Here is a 19,378-nt window from a genome sequence, read left to right on the forward strand (position 1 = left end):
AGGGTTTGTCTACACATATTTTCATAAAGGTTTAAGAAAATTCCTTTATACCTAGTGTATTTCATTCAGTGATTAATTCATTGTTTTTTTGGGGAGGTGTCAAAATGTTCAAAACATCATCTTTTCCCTTAAACTCTCCCCCACTCCTTACTTCCCCGTGACTGCTGAAGACACCACCATCTTCCCAGTCACCCTCAATTCCTCATTCTCTCTGTGTTCAAATAGTATTTAAAGAGGGAGCGGCTTCCTAAGTTTAGACATAGGTGGGCGGCCCGGGGGCGGGGCTTTCAAATGTGGGGGGCGGGGTTGTCCAAATAACGCCTTTCCATTGGCTCCTGGTTTTGAAGATTTTTTTTTTCTGAGCTAGCCTTTCGCTCACCCTCCTGACTCACGGTGACCCGGAAGCTCTAATGGCCAACATGGCTGCGCCCAGCAATATCGACAAGTAGAGCCGGAGACAACCGGGTGTCGCCGTGACGAGGGAATCGCCGTCGTGCGGCTCGAGAACCAGCGCAGGCTCCGGCCTCTGGGTCCGTGCCCGGCCTCTGAGCGCTCTTTGCAGTAGGTCTGCGGACATGGTGACCTTTTCCCCTTGGATCGCGTTTGTGAAGGGGAGGGGCGGGGCGGAGTGAGCCCCGCCTACTGTGTTTGTGCATCTATGTGTGAATGTATCGTGAGTGTGTGAGTGGATTTGTGTATTCCTGTGAGTATATGTGTGTATTGTGTGCACATGGGTGTATATGTGTGACCCCCTGAATCCCCAGCCCCACCTCCGTCCCCAAACCCCACCCAGGCAGAGACTATCCCGGAGAACCGGGGGTCTGAGAAGGAGAGAGCCAGTCTGCCTGTAGCTGGCGAATAACCGAGGCTGTGCCCAGCTGCCTTGTGCTGTGTGAGGATTACCTCCTGGGCGTGCGGTGGTGGAGGCGTGTTAGTCATCAGGCATTTATTAAGTGCCTGTTGTGTACACTGCACTCCCATGGGGATGTAAAGAAAAGCTAAAATAGCCCCTGCCGTCATGGGCACATATCCTAATGGGAGAGTCAACACGAAGCTAATTAGGTACCTGCGAGATCCATACTGAGTAAAGGGAAGGTGATCTCGAAGGAGAAGGGGAAAGACCTGCAGAAGAGGGCTCTGGGCTGAATCTTGAAGAAAGCATTCCAGGCTTGGGAGGCAGCCAGAAGGCTCCGCTTGAGAAACAGTAACAAATACAATGTAGTTGGGCCAGAGAGGTAGTAAAGTGTTAAAAAAAAAAAAAAAGACTGGAAAGTGGGAAGGCGCCAGCCTATGAAGAGTTTGAATATTTGATCCTGGAGATACTAGGAAGCTACTGAAATCTGTTGAGCATGGAGTGGGGCGTGGATGTGACCAGGTCAGGCCTACTTTGACCATCGAATGAAAGACTCGGATTGGGGACACCAGTTAGAAGGTTTTTGCAATAGTTTAGGCTTACGATTCTAAGAACCTGAACGAATGTAATGCTGTGTGATTAGAGAGGGATGTAACATGGAAGAGATGCTGTGACGTATAGAACTGATAAGAAGTTGTGTGAGAGTGGAATCAAGGAGTACACCGAAGCCGAGAGGTTAGTGAGAGGATGGACATACCCTTGACATTGTAGTAGTATCAGAGTTTGGAAGAGGGAAGGATTTGGGGGAGTGTGTGTGTGTGTGTGTGTGTGTGTGTGTGTGTGTACAGGGAAGGTTCCAAGACCATACTCTAGGCCAGCTAACTATATATTCTTTTCTTAGGTTAGGTAGATACCTGGTTGTCATTCGCTCCTGACCAGGGCCAGCAACAGGATGAACTGCATACGGAGGGCTATCCAAGCCTGGGATCACTCTGTGGGTCAACACTTCCTTTCCAGAGCTACTGCAGTGCACAGCCCTTGCCTTTTACAGGTAGTGGGAATGGGGTAGGGAGAGGGATCACCTACTTGCCTAACTTTGGATGAACCATTTAAGCTCTCTTGGCCTTCTCTTGGAGGTCATCCAGCTCCATGCCATCATTTTACAGTTGACAAAACCATCATCCTTTCCAGTTTTTAGTCCTATTTCCCTCTCTTCTGGCCTGAATGGATTGGGGGGATAGGAGGAGGCATCAGGTTCCCTCTAGTTGTGCCCCATTCACTAACCTTCTTCAGTTCCATCTTAAACTGATTCTTAGTAATCTTCATGTGGGCCATTCAATTTTGGTGCCATTCCTGGCTAGCATTTCTTTCAGCAAATTCTGTTGAATGTTTAACAACTTCTCAGGCCCTGTGTACTCAGAAATACTGAGACAAGTTAGGAATGCCAATCTGAAATTATAAGTGGAAAGGTACACAAATGCCCCCCAGCAAATAGAAAAGAACTTTGTGTTGAAGACAGAAAATCCTTTTCCTAATACAGATGGTGGCTATTGTGGGGAAGAAGGAAAAGCCAATAGATAAGGAATCCCTGGCTAGATTTGATAGTGGTTTGGATATGTTAGATGAGAGAGAGGAGAGTCAAGGATAACACTTAAGTTGGGAACCTAGGTTAGTAGGAGGATGGAAGTTGCCTTGACAATATATTGAAATATTTTGGAGCCTCAGGATTCCAAATTGGGAAGGAGAAGGAGAAGGCCTGGGTTTTTCCAGAACCAACCAGGTTCTTTTGTAGATAACAAGCCCTAGGACCAAGTGTTCAAATAAAGAACTAAGACCCAAAGAGGTTGAGAGCTAAGTATTCAAGCTTATATCCATAAGTAACAGAACCAGAATTCAAACCTAATTCCTAAACTTCAGTTCCAGTTATCTTTCCCCTGTATTTTACTGCCTCTCCTTTAGGAAAGGAATGAGGTCCTTCCTAAGTGACCCTACCCTATGGATATAGGATAGGCAGGCTTCCGGGTGGGCAAGGGTGTCAGATCCCAGCTGTGATCCTTCTTGTTGACCCACAGGGCCTCTCCCAGTTCCCGAGGGGCTTCCACAGAAGTGCAGCAGTATTAACCTCAGATTCTGAGCAAGTCCCTATGGTGAGGCCCCCAGCAGTGTCCACAAAGTCCTTGGAGCCATACGAGGACTTCTTTGAACAAGCATCTGGTGGACAGCGAGATAAGACAGGATTCTCAAGGGCAGTCAAGGCCTTTGCCCAGCGGGACATGAGAAAACGGGGCCATGTTGATTTCATCTACTTGGCTCTTCGGAAGATGCCAGAGTATGGGGTACAGCATGACCTGACTGTCTACAACCTCCTGCTGGACATCTTCCCCAAGGAGGTCTTTGTCCCTCGGAACATGCTGCAGCAAATCTTCAACCATTACCCCCGTCAGCAAGAGTGTGGTGTGAAAGTGTTAGATCAGATGGAGAACTATGGTAAGAGGGATGAGTCTGAGGATTCCTTCCCACCCCAGCCTTTGCCAGGGAGGGCACTGGAGGAAGAACATTGCTCTTAGCCAGTGTGAAATGGGATTAGATGGGGTTGAGTGAACTGGGGGTGATTAGTCCCAGTTCAAAAGACTGAAGAAAAAGTTTTTGAGGGGGGTACAGGAGTGGGAAGAGGAATACTCTGTCTGCAAGGATTTAAAGGGCAGTCACATGGAAGAGGGTTCAGACTCTTGCTATTTGACCCCAGAGGATGAGGAGCAAGTTGGGAAGAGGCTGGGCAGCCCAAATTTCTCTACCAGGATAAGGACCAGGAGCTTTGGTTGAGAGATGGCAGAGTCAGATTTAGACTTTAGGTTAGAAAATGTCATTAGCAATTAGAGCTGACCAGAAATGAAAAGGACTATCAGGAGACAGTAAGTTCCCCAACCTGGGAGGTCTTGGGAGGAGGCTAGATAATTATGTGGCAAGGATACAGTAAAACTTGGGTCCTTAACCTAGGTTCTATGAACTTGGTTTTAAATATTTTGATAATTTCATTTTCCACGTAATTGGTTTTCTTTGTAATTGTATGTATTTTGTTTTATGCATTTAAAAACATTATCCTGAGAAGGGGACCATAGCTTCACCAGACTCCCAAAGGGAGTGACCCAAAAAAAGTTTCAGAAACTCATTTATAGAGGGATTCTTGTTCAATCAGGATTTGGACTGGATAATCTTTGAGGCCCCTTCCATATCTAAAATCCTGTCATTCTGTTTTTCAGAAGAAGGGCATGGGGGGGGGGGCTCCCTGCTTTACTTAGAGGGCACTACCCTATGCCAGGCAGTTTACCTCTGACCCATATCTGCTTCTGTGTCTGGCTTTGCCTTTCCCTGTTCTCTTCTGTCTCTTTCCCTTCTGGCCCAGCACAGGGGTCATCCCAAACAAGGAAACCGAGTTTCTGCTACTACAAATTTTTGGGCACAAGAGTCACCCCATGCTCAAATATCTGCGCATAATGTACTGGTTCCCCCGCTTCAAGAACATCGATCCATTTCCGGTGCCAAGACCACTACCCAAGGACCCCATTGACCTGGCCCGGCATGGGCTGGAGCGTATTGCAGCTGACTTGAGTGCCAGAGTCACTGTCTACCAGGTAGCACCCAGGACCACTGGATTTTCCTAGCTGTCACTGTAGGTCCTGATTACTTTTTCATCCTTATGACCTCTGTCTCTGATGTGACACACACACACTGCCAGGACTTTTTCCTCTACTGATCCCATTGTCCTTTCGTGTTTCCTCTTGACTCTTTGTCCCTCGGGTGGGGTAGTTGGTAAACATGGGAGGGGTGGGGCTGGGTACCTTGTACTCTTTGATATTCTCTCTGTAGATGTCTGGGCCAGAAGATCTTGGAGCTAACCCATCACAGCCTCACATTGTGGGTAGGTTTTGTGCCCATTGGGTATATAGCATCTTGCCAATCTCCTAAGACCACAGATAGAGTGGGGTTAGACAGGAGGAGAGTATATGGGAAGACACTGAGGGTGGAGTTTCCAAAGGGCCCAGGGAGTCCACAAAACCCTGAAAAGACAGCGCCCATTCTGTCATCCTACTTGTGCTTGAAGACATAAACTAAGAAGAATCCTGGAGAGAAAAAGCAAAGAGAGATGAAGTGGGGCTTTGAATTAATTAGCTTCAGGGCCTCTCTATGTCTTTGCATAAGGTGACAGACAAAACCTGGTGCTACATATTTATGTTACCATATCTTATGGAGGTAGAGCCGGAAAGAACCTGAGCGATAAAGTATAACCCCTCATTTTACATCTGGGCCCCTGAAAGAGGCCCCAGATGGGGTGGGTGGAAGTCATCTCTTGGAAATAGTTAGCACGGGAATTGATGTGTACCTTTGTCCCTCCCCAAACCAGGGATCCAGAGCCCTGACCAGCAGGCTGCCTTGGCTCAGCACAATCCTGCTAGGCCCGTTTTTGTGGAGGGCCCTTTCCCACTGTGGCTTCGAGACCAGTGTCTCTACTACCATGTGCTTCGAGCTGACCTGCTGCCTCCTGAAGAGAGAGTGAGAGGAGGAACCTGGGAGGGCCCCAAAGGAGGGGTGGTGGGTGCTCCATTGCCAAGTGTGGAGTGGAAAGTGGTCTGACCAAGGGCACTAGGCACTGAGTCTGGTACCTTGTAACACTGAGTGGTTCTGACAGCTATACTTAAAACCCTGGTTGGAGTGGGTGATACCACAGGGTGTCTGGCTTTAATCTGAGCCCCATGGATGCTGCCACCAGCAGGAAGACAAGGAGATCGGGCCAGAGAGGAACTTCTATTACCCCATGCAGCTGGACTTGGATTTGGATCGAGGACCCTGGGATGACTATGAGTTTGATGTGGATGAAGGTATTGGGGTTCCTCTCTATAGCCTCAGGGTGGTTTTCTAGGGTCTGGTATAGCTCCCACCTCCACTGTTCTTTGGGTTTGAGTTGGAAGCCCCTCGGCATTGTCTTTCCATTCCTGGTTCTACTTTAGGTACAGGGAACAGGGCTGGCCTCAAAACTGGAGAACTAGTCTTATCAGGGGAGGGGGGGTAAGAGTGGTAGAGACCCAGGTTTCTGAGCTTCTGCCAGGGCTTGCCAGAATGGGGTCTACTTGTCAACTGGCAGAAGGGGAGAGGGCAGTCCAGGAGGTGAGGAGCTTCAGGCCTTGGTGTTAAGGGTCAGGAGTTACATTATATCTAGTCCTCTTGGAAGCCAGTCTCTGGCCTCTCCAGCCCAGAGCTCCCATCTGTTCCTATAGTGGAGGAAGGCCCCATATTCGCCATGTGTATGGCTGGAGCCCACGATCAGGCCACACTTGCCAAGTGGATCCAGGGCTTACAGATCACCAACCCAGCACTGGCGCACATCCCGGTGGTCTTCCGTCTGGGAGCAGTGGGGGGAGAACTCCAACTCGCTGAGCATCAGGATCTCCAAGGCCAGCATAACCAGGGGCAAAAGGAGCAGGCATCTCCAAGGGAAGAAGAGGAAGAGCCATCCCAAACCCAGATCCGACAGCAGGGTCAGAGCTGAGAGTGTTCTGAGACTGAATGTTCTTTGCTCTCTGTCTGGTGTGGCTTTGGCTTATCATAAAAGTAGAGGCTGAACTTGAAGCCCCAAACCTTGACGGGGAACAGGGTTTTGATGCAGCTGCTTCCACCTCCTGCCCAGGGGATCAGTGTGTCAAAATGAACCCTGCTTGGCTACTTGCCCCTCGTGAGTAGGTAGCAAATAAAGCATCGTCCTTGGGGATTCTGCCTGCCCTTATTTCTGTGGTTGTTCCAAGCTTTGTTGTGGAGTGCTCTTGGAGGCGAGGCATGGCATAAGGGTAGGGGTAGGGGTAGTCTGACCGAAGCCAGGCATTATCCTACAAGCAGTTTGTTTGCTCAGGTTTTCATTCTGGGAGGTTGAGAGAAATCTCCTTTGTGTGTGATATTGGCACTCATAAGCTACTCAAGACTGTGCCCCTCTCCACCCCCCGCCCCACACACAAAGAGGTTAAATACAAACTATTTTCTCTTTCATTCCTGGAGTTTGCTTTTCTCTCCAAGCCTTCTCTTTCCCTCAAAATCCAGAAATGTGGTTTGTTGGAAAGGCTGCTGGACAGAGGCAAAAGACTTTAGTTCCTATTCTGATACTACTTAGGAGCGCTCTATCCCAGCCTAAGGCTCGGATAGTCACCTGTACAATGAAGAGATTAAAATAAATTCTCTCCAAGTTTTGTTCCAGCCCCCCATGCTGTGCCACCTCCCCGCCCCGGACTGGTGTATGGTGGGCGGACCCCTGGCTGGCAGCACCTCAGGGGCAGGCATTTGGTGCTGGTACCGGAGGCCCGGTGACCTTGGGCACTTGGGTCACTTAGCCTCAGTTTTCTTAGATACTCCTCTAGTTCTCAAATCTTCCCCTTCCCCCCTCCCCTCTACTGGGTGATGCGATGCAGAAGGGGCGGGGTGCGCTCTGGGCTCGCGCAGGCGTGCTCGGCGCGGCGGGGCCCTTTTTCGCGATCGCCGGGTTAAATTTTTCCCGGCGGCCGCGGGCGATCAGCGCCACTTCCGGCCGGGCTCCTAACAACGGGAGAGGCTGTAACCAGGGAGGGGGGGGGATGGCGGAACGGGTGCCGGAGCCCGAGGCCGAGACGGAGACCGGGGCCGAGGGCGACGGCGGCGGAGAGGGCGCGGCGAGCCGCAAGGCCCGGGGCCGGCCACGCCTCACCGAGTCGGACCGGGCCCGGCGGCGGCTGGAGTCCCGGAAGAAGTACGACGTGCGGCGCGTGTACCTGGGCGAGGCGCACGGGCCCTGGGTGGACCTGCGGCGCCGCAGCGGCTGGAGCGACGCCAAGCTCGCCGCCTACCTCATCTCCCTGGAGCGGGGGCAACGCAGCGGCCGCCACGGGTGAGGCCCGGGCCCCCTCCTTCCGCGGGGCCCCGCGCCACCCGCCACCCGCCAAGGGAGCGAGCCGGAGCGGGGCCCGAGCTCCGGGCCCTGGAGGGGTCGGGGAAGCTTCCTGCAGGAGCTCCGCCGCGAGCCGGCCTGGGAGGGCGGGGGGCGTTCACATGGGGCGGGGGGAGTAGGGGAGCCCGAGATATCGGACGGGATGTGTGTTGGGGAGCCAGGTCAGCCAGGATTTACCAAGCGCCTACTACTTGCCAGGCACTGGGCTTAGCGCTGAGGATGCAGAGAAGGGCAGAGGACTTCCATGCCTGGAGGAGCACCCAGTTTATCGGGGAGGCTGCATGCAAACAGCTCTGTACAGACTAGCTATTGACAAGTAGAGGTGATCAGTGAGGAGGAGAGGCTTCTTAGAGAAGGTGACATTTTAGCCAGGAGGTGGAGAGGAGGACGGGAAGCGTACCATTCAAACCTTTTCACCGAGTGCGCCTGGTGTGTTAGGCGTGTGTTAGGTGTATGCTTAGCAGGTGCCCGCTGGTGCTGGTGACAGCCTGGCTGTGCGGGACCATTGCCGGTTGGGGCAAGATTAGGAGTTTGGTTTGGGTTCTGCCGTGTTTTGAGTTATGTTAAGACGTTTAGAGAAAGGTGTCCTGTAGACATTTGGGAGAAGAGGTAGAGGTGTAGAAGGGGATGAGATTGCCTGAGGGCATGAGTGTGGGAAGAGAAGAGGACCAAAGTGGTGGAGAGACGGAGGGGCGGGAACTCTGTCTTCAGATATCTCTGGAGCATTGTGTTGGATGAGAGAAATAAATAGACTTGTCATGTTTGGCTCCAGGGAAAGTAAATGCGTGTAAGTTAGGCAGGCCGGCATAAGAAAAATCTTGCCAAGGGTTAAGAGTTGTCTAAAAGCAGAATGATCTCAGGAGGTGCTGCAGCTCTCTGTCTTTGGAAGGCTTCAAACAAAGGCTGCTGTAGAGGAGATAGTGATGTAGGTACAAACTAAACTAGTTCAGCACTTAGAACAGCGCTTGACAATAGATGCTTAAGGAAGGCTTACTGAGTTGAGAGCCTCTGAGATTTTGTAACAGGAGATAAATTTTTTAAACCTTTCGAACGCTAAATTATGTACAAATGTCAGCTATTATTGTTAAAATGGAACACCAGTATCTGGGGGGTGGAACACCAGTAAATCAGACAGGGTAACAGTTGTTGGAGTAGGAAGAGCACTGGGAGAAAGCAGTGTCATAGAAACTAAAGAAGGGAAATTCACCAGGAAAGAAGCATCTGGTCCTGGGAATACAAGTTCCTTAAGAGTAGGGATTGTTTAACTTTTATCTTTATATTCCAGTACCTCTAACATAATAGCTGTTTAATAAGTGCTTGTTGATTGATTGAATAATACTGAGAGGTCTAGGAGGATAAGGGCTGATAAAATGCCGTTGGAATTTCCAACAAACAGGCATTTGTCAGTCATTCTGAGCAATCCAGTGAACAGTTGTGACTTCAGAGGACTTAGCTGTAAAGTATGACTCCTGAAAAGTGGTCTGAAAAAGTGGTATGGGCAGGAAGTACAGGATGAGGCATATATATATTGTCAGATACTGGCCAATGCGTCGATTTGTTTTGTTTGACTGTACTTATTTGTGACAAAGAACAATGTCTTCACAGCATACCCTGTGAGGTAGTATAAATTTTATTGTCCCCATTTTACAGATTAGAAACTGAGGCTGAGAAAAGTTTTTGGAGAGAACAGTTTTTCCAGTGGAGTACTGAGGGCAGAGGAGGCAGCTGCCAGGAAGGGGATATTGGATGTACACCATAAGTGAGTGGTAGCATGTTGTAATGGAAAGAGACTTGAGGTCAGGAAACCCATATTTGAATCCAGCACTAGCTGTGTGATTCTGGGAAAGTCCTGTGGCCTTCTTTAGCCTCACTTTCTACAAGGAAAATGAAAAATAAAGAGAACTGTGCTCTTCTTCACAGGTTGTTGCAAGCAAAGCACCTTGTATTCCTTCTTATTGTGATTTAAATATTTTGCAGCAAAAGGAGAGACATGATGGTAGCCACAGAGGAATAATGGGATCAAGGGAAAACTTGTAACAGACTTCCCATAGCCCTCACTTCCTGCTATGCACACTCTTCCCTATTCCTACCATATAGCCTTCCTCATAGTCTTGCCTCCCTGACTTCTAGGTTATCTTTTCTCTGATTTTGAGGGCCTCTTCATGATATCCCCATATCCATGTGCCATGGACCCTTCCTCCACCAGATACCCATTCTGCTGCCAAATGAGAAGATCTTCACAGACCCTAGCCCGGCCCTCTCACTTGCTGCTGCTTCTCTCTGTTTCAGGAAGCCTTGGGAGCAAGTCCCCAAAAAGCCAAAGCGGAAGAAGAGTAAGTGGGTAATGGGGCCTAAGGCTTGTGATTTGTCCAGGGAATGGAGGAGCAATGTTGCTGATGAGTCAGAGGAGTGAGCCCCTATTTTCCTTGTCTTTCAGCAGCACAAATAGGGCTTAGTAGGCCCAGCAGGACTGAGGGAGCAAGGAATTCTGCTGGTAGCCCCATTCAGAGCTGGGCTAGATTTACCCTGTCCTCTCTTCTGGGCCTCCTCAGTGTCTCTGTTCTTATCCCATGGGCTAGGCAGTATCTGTGCCATAATTGGCCAGGAAGGACAAGGTAGCTGAAAGATTTGGGTAATTTCAGCTGTGACCATGGAAAGGTATGAATCGTATTACTGGAAGGAGTGTTAGTTGTTTGGAGCACTAGTCTTTGGCTGATGGAGGAATTGACATTTTGGTAGCCACCCTTTCCTCCCCTGTTCTTTGACCTTTTATAAGGATGTAGTTGGGGTACCTGCTAGAGGACAATGGCCCTCAGGTCTCAAAATGCCCTCTAGCAGCTCTGTGGGGAGGTTTTAGGTATCAGTTTACTGACCCAAAGAGAACGATGTGGACATCTGTTTTGATTAATAAGTTTTTATGTCCCAGAGCCTACTGTAAGAATAGACTGGCTCTGAGGGTTCAGGGAGACCACCATGTTGCAGGTGTACCCACTTGGGAAAGTCTCCTGTCCTCCCTTTCCCTCATCTCTCTCTATGCCAGTGGAACTGTCTCCTAGCACTATGATTGGGCAACATTCCAGCCCTGGTGTTGACAAGAGAGTTTACTCTTCTTTAGCCCACCAGCAAGGGGGCCCTGTTGGGGAACCACAGCCAACCTGCCCTACCTTCCTGCTTTCTGTTCCTTACAGATAAGGCCTTTCACACTGACCCAGTGACCAGATCTCTGTTGGGAAGGGGGTGGTGCTGAGATGAATAGCGGTGGCCATTCCAGGCTGTCTCCCTGGGCAAAGGCCACTTCTTCCTCATGGGAAGGACAAAAGTGCTTGGTCCTTGCAGTAGAGGAAAGGCCTATAGGCTTGCCTCTTGCAAGTGTTGTTCCATTTGCCTCTCTCCTTTCCTAGGAAGGAGGCGTAATGTGAACTGCCTAAAGAACATGGTGATCTGGTATGAAGATCACAAGAACCGCTGTCCTTATGAGCCTCACCTGGCTGAGCTCGACCCTACCTTTGGGCTTTACACCACAGCAGTGTGGCAGTGTGAGGCTGGACACCGGTACTTCCAGGACCTCCACTCACCTCTGAAGCCGCTCAGTGACTCGGAGAACGAGAGTGACAGAGGTAGGGAGCCTTGGGGCTGTTGTGAACTGAGGGTTCTGGGGCCCACACTCCTGGTACTGAGGTAGCATTGCAGCCCCCCCCTCAGGAGGGCCCCCTGTCATAGTGGGCTCACAACTCTGTTTCTCTTCCCACCTTCCTTCTTTCCTTGAATGAAGTTGCCTACTCAGCCTTAATTGGCATCTACTCTGCCCAGATAGTTTGGATTGGTACCTGCTAATGTTGTGTTAGGTTATCTAGGAGCAGGGAAGAGGAGAGAACTCAGCCCTTCTCCTTGGGTCTATTGAGAAAAAATTCACACATATAGACCAGAAAGCAGTTCTGAGGGGTATGATAAGGGACAGATAAGTTGTTTTGATAATGAATGGTTAATGAGGAAATAATCATGAAAAGCTCCCTTTTGGAGAAGGAGGAGGGCAATAGATGTTTGGGAGAATAGGATTTGTAGAATTGAAGGCAGTGGGAAGTATGAACAGAGAAGACAGGCCAAGCAAAAACAGGAATTAGTATAGCTTTTGTAAGGGGATGATTAGGAGACAAGTCTGAGGGAGCTAGCTAGCACAGGGATGGAGCACTGGGCCTGGAGTCAAGATCCAAATCCAGCCCCAGATACTTACTAGTGATGGTGGGTAAGTCATTTAACCTCTGCCTCAGTTTCTTCATCTGTAAAATGGGGACAATAACACCACCTACCTTGAAGGGTCGTTGTGAGAAGCAAATGAGATAGCATTTGTAAAGAACTCAACGTGGTGCCTGGCACATTGTATGAATGCTCGCTATTATCGCTGTGTTTGCATGACCTTTTCTTAAGTATGCTTCAGACCTTTGCTGGGGTAACTAAAGGGGAGTGTGATTGCTGGGTCAGGTCTGTTGTAGAAGTGTGATCCCTGCTTCCTTTTCTGCAGTGGGGAATGGCCTGGGGGCTAGAAGCTCAGACTCCTCGGGCTCCGAATCTGACTCGGATTCTGATACACAGCCAGAGAACCGGCGGGTGCAGACTATGCAGGCCTCCCCAGTGCCAGCTGCGCCACCTCCTCCGGCCCCCGAGGGCAGCAGCAGTGGGCTCATCACACAGGATGGTATCCACATTCCCTTTGAGCACCACATGGACAGCTTGACAGCAGAGCAGGGCACACCCCTGTGCCACAGCCCAACCACCAGTGGCCCTGAGAGCATGGAGACTGTGGTGTGTGTGCCTGTGCCAGTCCAGGTGGGCACAGGCCACAGTGCCCTGTTTGACAGTGTGCCGCAGGAAGCTTTGGGTGAAGTGGTGGCCAGCTGCCCCGTGCCAGGCATGGTGCCAGGCTCACAGGTGATCATTATCGCAGGCCCTGGCTATGATGCTCTGGCAGCAGAGGGCATCCACTTGAATGTGGCCAGTGGTGGCAGCAGTGGAGAAGAGGTGCCCTGTGCTGTGATTGAGGGCGTGGCCGCCTACACCCAGACTGAGCCTGAAGGCAGCCAGCCTAATCCCTCCGGCCCTGTGGAGAGCATGGAGTGTATAGAAACCAAAAAAGGTCTCTCTCTTTTCCCTCCTCTCAGTTCCTCCCCCTTCCCTTCCTGGGCCTCCCTCAGGTCAGCCAGTTGACCCCAGGCAGAACTGTGTCCTGGGCCCCTGGGGAGGGATCAAGGGCCAGGGAGGGCCGGGCCCCAGAGGAGCAGAAGGTGGGCATCCTACCCTCGCCTGTTCAGGAGCGCCCATGTACACACATGCCAGTGAAGACAAGGCAGCCTGGTGTAGTGGAAACAACACTGGATTTGGAGTCAGAGGCCCTGGGTTTGAATCCCTCCTCTGCCAATCACACTGCCTGTGAGACAGACCTTAGGCAAGTCACGTCACTTCTGGGGCTCTGTTTTCTCATCTGTAAAATGAAAGTGTTGGACTTAAATGATCTCCAAATTCCCTTCCAGTTCTAAATCATGGGAGTTTAGGACAGATATGTGGGAAAAGTGACTTGAATCAGGGGGGTGGGGACAGTGATCAAGAAATGTTCCTTTTTCCTGAATTGGTTGGAAGCTGTTCTGGGTGCGGGAGGGTGGAAGAAAATATGAAGATGTTGACATTGGGATGGAGGTAATCTGGGTCACCAGTAAGCCTTACCTCAAGGGCCCAGGGGCAGTGCCCTGCTACAGCCCCACTGCCCAGCTTGGTTGGGGCTCAGTCCTTGATCAGGAGTTCTTATCCCTGTTAGGGTCCACCCACACCCAGATCTGGAGACTCTTTGGGAGGACAGACCCTTTCAGCATGGGGCCCAGCACTAATATGTGCCTTTTCCTGGTCCCAGAGAAGGAAGAACTCTATGTCCTCAAGAAGGAGGAGAAAGAGGAACTGTCTTCCCCAGAACTGGAGGAGTTAGAGACAGTGCCTGAGAACATGGAGCCTGAGCCTGAGCCTGAGGAGTTAGACAGCAATGACATGTCAGCCATCATTTATGAGATTCCCAAGGAGCCTGAGAAGTGAGTGTATGCACATGCCATAACTGTGCTCATACAAAAAGTGGTCAGGAGGAGGGGAGTAGCCCACGTTCCTCCTGGGCCATCCTGTGAGGGACACAGTGTTGGGCAGCGTGTCAGCTCTGTTGGGAGAAGGGATGCTTGGACATGACACGGTGAGGGACACTGGCTCTCAGGACAAGGGCAAGGACTGTGCTTTGCTGGGACAGACTCATGCTCTTCCCTAACCCGAGAGCAAGGGGGGAGAACAGGCTGCAGATACCCTGAGGGAATCCCCCCAAAAGCCATGCCCATGTGTAACCCCTCCCAGGAATGTACCCCCAACATGCACATATGCACCATGAAGCTGTACACATACCCCTAAAACCATACCCTCCCCTAAGAATACTTCTACCTCTGAAGTCATACATACCCTGCCCCCATGCATGTACGTACACACACACACATCCCCTGAAGCCATGCACATACACACTCCTGAAGCAATACACATCCCCACTAGCATGTGTACACACACACCTAAACCCCCCCCAAATACATACACACACACCCCTACACATACCCAGAAGCCATACACACATTAATGCACATACACAAAGCCCTAGATTCTCACACATACATATGGGGGTGCACACACACCCTGAAGTCATGCACATGTGCACACAAGTACACTCCTGAACCCATGCATATATATACCCCCCCACACATGCCCATATACCCCCTACTACAACCCCTTTATACACCCATGTTTCCTACCCATTTACTTAGCCCATCTTACCCAGTGGCCCCATTTGCCTGTGTCAGAGATCTAAGTACCAGAAAGGAGGGAGTTGAGCTGGATCTGTGGAATGCCTGGGGAGGAGCTGGCTGGGACCCCCAAAGAACAGGCAGGACAGGGTCTCATGTGGCTTGATTGTGCTAAGTGGAGCACTGTCCAGGGCTCCTAGGCACCAGGGCTTGAGCAAAAGTCTGAAATGAGACAGAGATGAGGATGATGGTGTCTTTTGGCTCAAGCCTTGAGCTTGCCCTGATGTTGTCTCTGCTTCCCCCCTCTCCCAGGAGGCGTCGAAGCAAGCGGGGCCGAGCGACAGATGCTGACGGCCTGTTGGAGATGTTCCATTGCCCCTATGAAGGCTGTAGTCAGGTCTATGTAGCCCTCAGCAGCTTTCAGGTACACCAGGCCTCTCAGATTCCTTTCCCATTTGTTAACAAGTATTCGTTAAACATTTGTGTGTGCCAGGCTCTGGGGAGATAAAGGCCAGTGGGAGACAGACTCTGATCTCAAGGAACTTCTGTTCTCTTGGGCTTGTGTATCTGTGTTGATACAGTCTAACTCGAGAGCTCCAATAAGTAGGGAAATCAAGGAAGGCTTCTCAGCAGCTGCAGCACCTGGCACCCAGAGAGGGCTTCAGGAGATGGACTCTCCCACCAGGGGGGCTGAAATCTAGAGAAGCAGAAGGAAAGACAAGCTGAATAAGCCTGGGCAGTGAGGCTGAAGCTGGGTGAGGAAGACCTTTAGATACTGGAGGCAGGGAGGCATCATCCTACTGGATGGAGTTTAGACAAGAAGGTACTGATAAGCTGTGGGATTCTAGTGAGGGGCTCTGCCTCTCAGCTTCAGGGACCTCGCATGTCACATGGGGCTGATATCGGCCCTTCCCTCACAGTTGTTGTCAGGAAGGACCTTAGAAAAAGGGTTAGAGGATAAAATAGATGCTAGATGATGTGCTTTGCAGCCCCTGGAGTACTGCTGTATAAATGTGAGCTGTTATCATTAGGGGGAAATGTTTGTATTTTATCTTAAAAGGAATGAGCCACTGAAGATTGTTTAGCAGGGAAGTGACATAGTTAGATCCATCCTTTAAGACCATTGGGCTTGCTGAAAGGGTGTAGAGAGGAAAAAGACCTGGGACAGCTTTAAAGGACACTCACCAGTAGGGCAGTGGTTGATGATCTTGAAAAGGAGACTTAGAAAGAGGAGAGGGGGAGGGGGCAGAACTTTGGGGAGAATCCTTTAACTCTACAGACTGTGTACCTCAAACCCTGTAAGAGATCCTTGGGCTAAGGATGTTCTAGCTTCCCCTACCCTTCCAGGACTGGGAATTAAGAAATGAAACCAAAGGCAGGCAGGAGCCTGCCAGGGGCCCCATTTACAACTCTCTCTCACTTGTGTACCCTCTTCTGGGGATCCCCTTGGGAATATCCCAAAGAAAGATGTTTCCTTTTGAATCATATGGATCACGGGTTTGCATACTATCTGCTTCTATCCCTCTCCACTCCCAATTTGTGTATTTTTTGCTCCAGAATCATGTGAACCTTGTCCACCGGAAGGGGAAAACAAAAGTGTGTCCTCACCCAGGCTGTGGCAAGAAGTTCTACTTATCCAATCACCTTCGAAGGCACATGATCATTCACTCAGGTTGGGCCTGTGGAATTGTGGAGTTCAGTTTGGTTGGGATAATGGGATAGGCAGTTCAGTAGAGGACTTATTCTTGGACAGCCAGGAGGTAGTGCTGGGCTCAGTCCAGTTTGAACCCCTCTTTATCTCAGAGTTCTTTCCCTTATTTAAGGTCATTTACCTACAATGGTACCCACTCAGTCCTGCACAAAAAAAAAAAAAGATTTTCTTAACCAGACTGATGGAGGTCTTTTTGAGTTGTCATGAATGGAGGAATACACTTTAAGGATGAACCCTTAGCGTTCATTCCGTGGGTCTCTGGGCTGTACTTCCAGGTGTCCGAGAATTTACCTGTGAAACCTGTGGGAAATCCTTCAAACGAAAAAATCACCTCGAGGTCCATCGACGGACACATACAGGAGAGACCCCTTTGCAGTGAGTGATGGCTTTCTCTCCCCACCCCAAAGCAGCCCTCCAGGGTTCTTGGCCCCAGAGAAGGTTGGGCCTTCTCCCTACTCAGGCTCAGGGAGATTGAAGGAGTGAGGTTCCTCCTCAGGCTGTGGCTGTGGCCCTTGGCAGGGCAGTTGTAGCCCCAAAGCTGCCCCACCTCTGCCCCTGCTTATCCCCAGGTGTGAGATCTGTGGTTACCAGTGTCGCCAGAGGGCATCTTTGAATTGGCACATGAAGAAGCACACGGCCGAGGTGCAGTACAACTTCACCTGTGAGCGCTGCGGCAAGCGCTTTGAGAAGATGGACAGCGTCAAGTTTCACAAGCTCAAGAGCCACCCTGACCACAGGCCCACGTGATCCTGGCTGCCCCAGCACAAAGGACACTCCTATTTATTTGTCCCTGATGATCTCCTGGGCCCTTCTCCCTAAACTTGACCCTGCTTCACAAAGGCTATTCCTGGGAGGCTGAAGAGAGCCAGCCCCATTTGGGGGCTGCAGGCAGCATAGGTGGACACTGAGGGCACCAGGGCAAGCCGTGAAGGAAGGAGTTGGCCTCCAGGAGTGGCCCTTTTCTGTTGGATCAGGGTTCTGCTGGGCGATGTAGCAGGTGTTGTCAGGATCTGCTTGGATGTCGTGGGGAATGGGTCCACCCCCTTAAAGCTGGGGTCTCTCAGCTAAGTTGCTGGGCAAGAGGGCTGAACACCTGGAACAGTGTTAAGTGAGCAAAAATGATTAAAAAAAAGACACCAAAAAAAACCACTCCTCTTCCCACCCCAGCTCTATGTATGCTTAAGGCCAAAGTGGTGAGTTCACACTCGAGAGCACTTGGGGAGACTAGGCCTAGCTTTATACCTCCATCCCTTTGGGCCTAAAGAGGAAAAAGGAGTGGCCTGTGTGTGCTTTGCCCATTTATTTATGTATGCTTTCCTCCAGAGGCTCCTGCCTGCCTTCAGGATTGATGGTTGACCTTTCTTCTGGAGATGAGAGCCCTGGGTAACAAGTTGGGGCTGTAGCACAACCCTGACCACAGTTCCTTTCTCACATTTTGGGCAGGGGGAAGAGATGAGTTTTGGTTTTCCTAAGGAAAGGTTGGGAGAGTCATAGGGGCTTGCCCAGTCTACTTTAAGGCCTTAGATTGCCTTGATGGCAGGAAAGCTTCTCCCTCCTTAGCACTGATAGAGACTATAGGGAGAAGAGGTCTTTAGACCAAGAGGGTTGCTGTTCAGTACATGCAGCAAGGCTCCTTAGGTTTGGGGCCAAGTTATGACTTCCTAGAGCTTGAGATAGGGATGGGAACTCAGGATTCTGGACCCCCACCTTCCCCTGGCCTGCCACCAGGGTCAGTTCCTCCCAACTCATCCCATTGTTCCTGGTGGTTGATGAGTCATACTCAGGTATGTATGCACACTTTTATCCCTTTCAGGAAGTCAGAACCTTAATGAAATGGGTGAAGAAGCCATTGGTTTTCCCCCTAATTCTGCCGCTGAAACTGAGGTGTTAGTCAACAGTAAACCCTGGGCTGGGCTTCAAGAAGAAGCCCCTCTATAAGATTCAGGCTTGGGCAGAGGTGTGGGGGTGGTGGGGAGGGGTTAGCAAAGACAGCCCTGGGAGAGGGGAAGTGGTATGTATATACCTTTTGCAGATGGATATGTCTAACCACTCGGGTTGTGTCCTAGGTCCCAGAGGGTTGGAGGGTGGATAGCTGCAAACCCACATCTGACTCCAAATCTAGAGCTTTACTCCCCACATCCCACTGCTCCTGCCGTGATACTTCTATGGGAGGATAGAAAAACAACCCTTCTTGGCGACAAAAATTTAGTACTAGACAGTCTCCAATACCTATATTTCAAATCAGTTTTGAGAATTCTACCCTTGAAGTCGGGTCTTTTGCCAACGTTTTACGGCCTCCTTTCGCCAGGAGGTGGCGACTAGGTTCTTCGGCAGAGCGGAGCATGTGACTGCGCTGCTGGAGGTCCAGGCATGTGTCTCACCCCCATGTCCTCGCCTCCCGCCCTGGGGATGTCGGGACACTGATTGGCTGCACCCGGTTCTTGGCCAGCCAGTCTCCCGCGGTGGAAGGAAGGTGGAGTTCTGCCTCTCCTTCCCATTCTGGTCATTTGCCTCGTGCATTTCAGGTTTGGGTATGGGTTGCTTGAAGACCAAGGCTACTAGAACCCCAGCGCTTGGCCGGTGGTTTTAAGTAGGAGTGGAGAGGAATCCTCCCAGTTTAGAGACCGAGAGGCAGCCTCAGACCGCGCCCCACCCCCCCCCCCCCCCACAGGCCGCAGCAGGGAGACCTGCAGTTACCATGGGAACCCTGCTTGGGCCTTACGCTTCTAGAAGCTGGTGGCGAGGATCGCTCCAGTATCCTCGCGTCCTACCGCGCTCATCACCTCTCCCTCGACCCTGGCGGACTGTCACTTCTTCCCCGCCCGCGAAGGCCAGTCAGCTTTTTTTTTCCCCTAGACTCGCTGATATGAGGGAAAATGTGCTTTCGATATTCTATTCTGACCAATAGGGGAACCCGAGTTTAGCTCACAGGCTCTGCCGACGCCGTTATAAAACATTCTATTGGTTTCTTTTTTGCTCAGCACGGCTTGCGGGGAGATTATGGGCTGCGGGTGGGTGGGTCTGAACAAACAACCGTG

General features: G+C 50.8%; 2 protein-coding genes across 6 annotated transcripts; both read left to right on the forward strand.

The window, feature by feature from the left end:
• Positions 1-367: 367 nt before the first annotated feature.
• ECSIT (ECSIT signaling integrator) lies at positions 368-6,617 on the forward strand. Of its 4 annotated transcripts, none has more exons than XM_069083004.1 (8): positions 368-565; positions 1,755-1,904; positions 2,926-3,340; positions 4,262-4,485; positions 4,721-4,772; positions 5,256-5,404; positions 5,622-5,730; positions 6,127-6,617. In XM_069083004.1, the coding sequence occupies exons 2-8, from the start codon at positions 1,806-1,808 to the stop codon at positions 6,396-6,398; spliced, it is 1,320 nt and encodes a 439-aa protein (XP_068939105.1). In that variant the 5' UTR covers positions 368-565; positions 1,755-1,805; the 3' UTR covers positions 6,399-6,617. The 4 variants fall into 4 exon arrangements, with proteins under 4 accessions (XP_068939105.1, XP_068939108.1, XP_068939106.1 ...); XM_069083007.1 differs by having other exon boundaries at positions 5,625-5,730; XM_069083005.1 differs by having other exon boundaries at positions 368-561.
• An 835-nt stretch (positions 6,618-7,452) lies between these two features.
• Positions 7,453-17,486, forward strand: ZNF653 (zinc finger protein 653). Of its 2 annotated transcripts, none has more exons than XM_069083008.1 (9): positions 7,453-7,757; positions 10,107-10,150; positions 11,219-11,434; positions 12,337-12,948; positions 13,717-13,888; positions 14,942-15,053; positions 16,187-16,301; positions 16,616-16,715; positions 16,910-17,486. In XM_069083008.1, the coding sequence occupies exons 1-9, from the start codon at positions 7,468-7,470 to the stop codon at positions 17,085-17,087; spliced, it is 1,839 nt and encodes a 612-aa protein (XP_068939109.1). In that variant the 5' UTR covers positions 7,453-7,467; the 3' UTR covers positions 17,088-17,486. The 2 variants fall into 2 exon arrangements, with proteins under 2 accessions (XP_068939109.1, XP_068939110.1); XM_069083009.1 differs by having other exon boundaries at positions 7,636-7,757; positions 9,948-10,150.
• The last annotated feature ends 1,892 nt before the right edge of the window (positions 17,487-19,378 follow it).

The sequence above is a fragment of the Petaurus breviceps genome, unplaced genomic scaffold (assembly GCF_028583685.1).
Source record: "Petaurus breviceps papuanus isolate PSGF00001 unplaced genomic scaffold, PetGlider_PUasm1.0 172, whole genome shotgun sequence".
Lineage (NCBI taxonomy): Eukaryota > Metazoa > Chordata > Mammalia > Diprotodontia > Petauridae > Petaurus > Petaurus breviceps.

What these genes read in the sequence shown, in the direction of transcription:
- ECSIT (XM_069083004.1), top strand. Translation starts at nt 1,806, where the DNA reads ATGAACTGCATACGGAGGGCTATCCAAGCCTGGGATCACTCTGTGGGT. An exon ending in ATCACAGCCTCACATTGTGG is followed by an intron (nt 4,773 to 5,255) that starts GTAGGTTTTGTG and finishes TCCCCAAACCAG; the next exon opens with GGATCCAGAGCCCTGACCAG. An exon ending in TGAGTTTGATGTGGATGAAG is followed by an intron (nt 5,731 to 6,126) that starts GTATTGGGGTTC and finishes CTGTTCCTATAG; the next exon opens with TGGAGGAAGGCCCCATATTC.
- ZNF653 (XM_069083008.1), top strand. Translation starts at nt 7,468, where the DNA reads ATGGCGGAACGGGTGCCGGAGCCCGAGGCCGAGACGGAGACCGGGGCC. An exon ending in ATTCCCAAGGAGCCTGAGAA is followed by an intron (nt 13,889 to 14,941) that starts GTGAGTGTATGC and finishes CCCCTCTCCCAG; the next exon opens with GAGGCGTCGAAGCAAGCGGG. An exon ending in GCACATGATCATTCACTCAG is followed by an intron (nt 16,302 to 16,615) that starts GTTGGGCCTGTG and finishes CTGTACTTCCAG; the next exon opens with GTGTCCGAGAATTTACCTGT.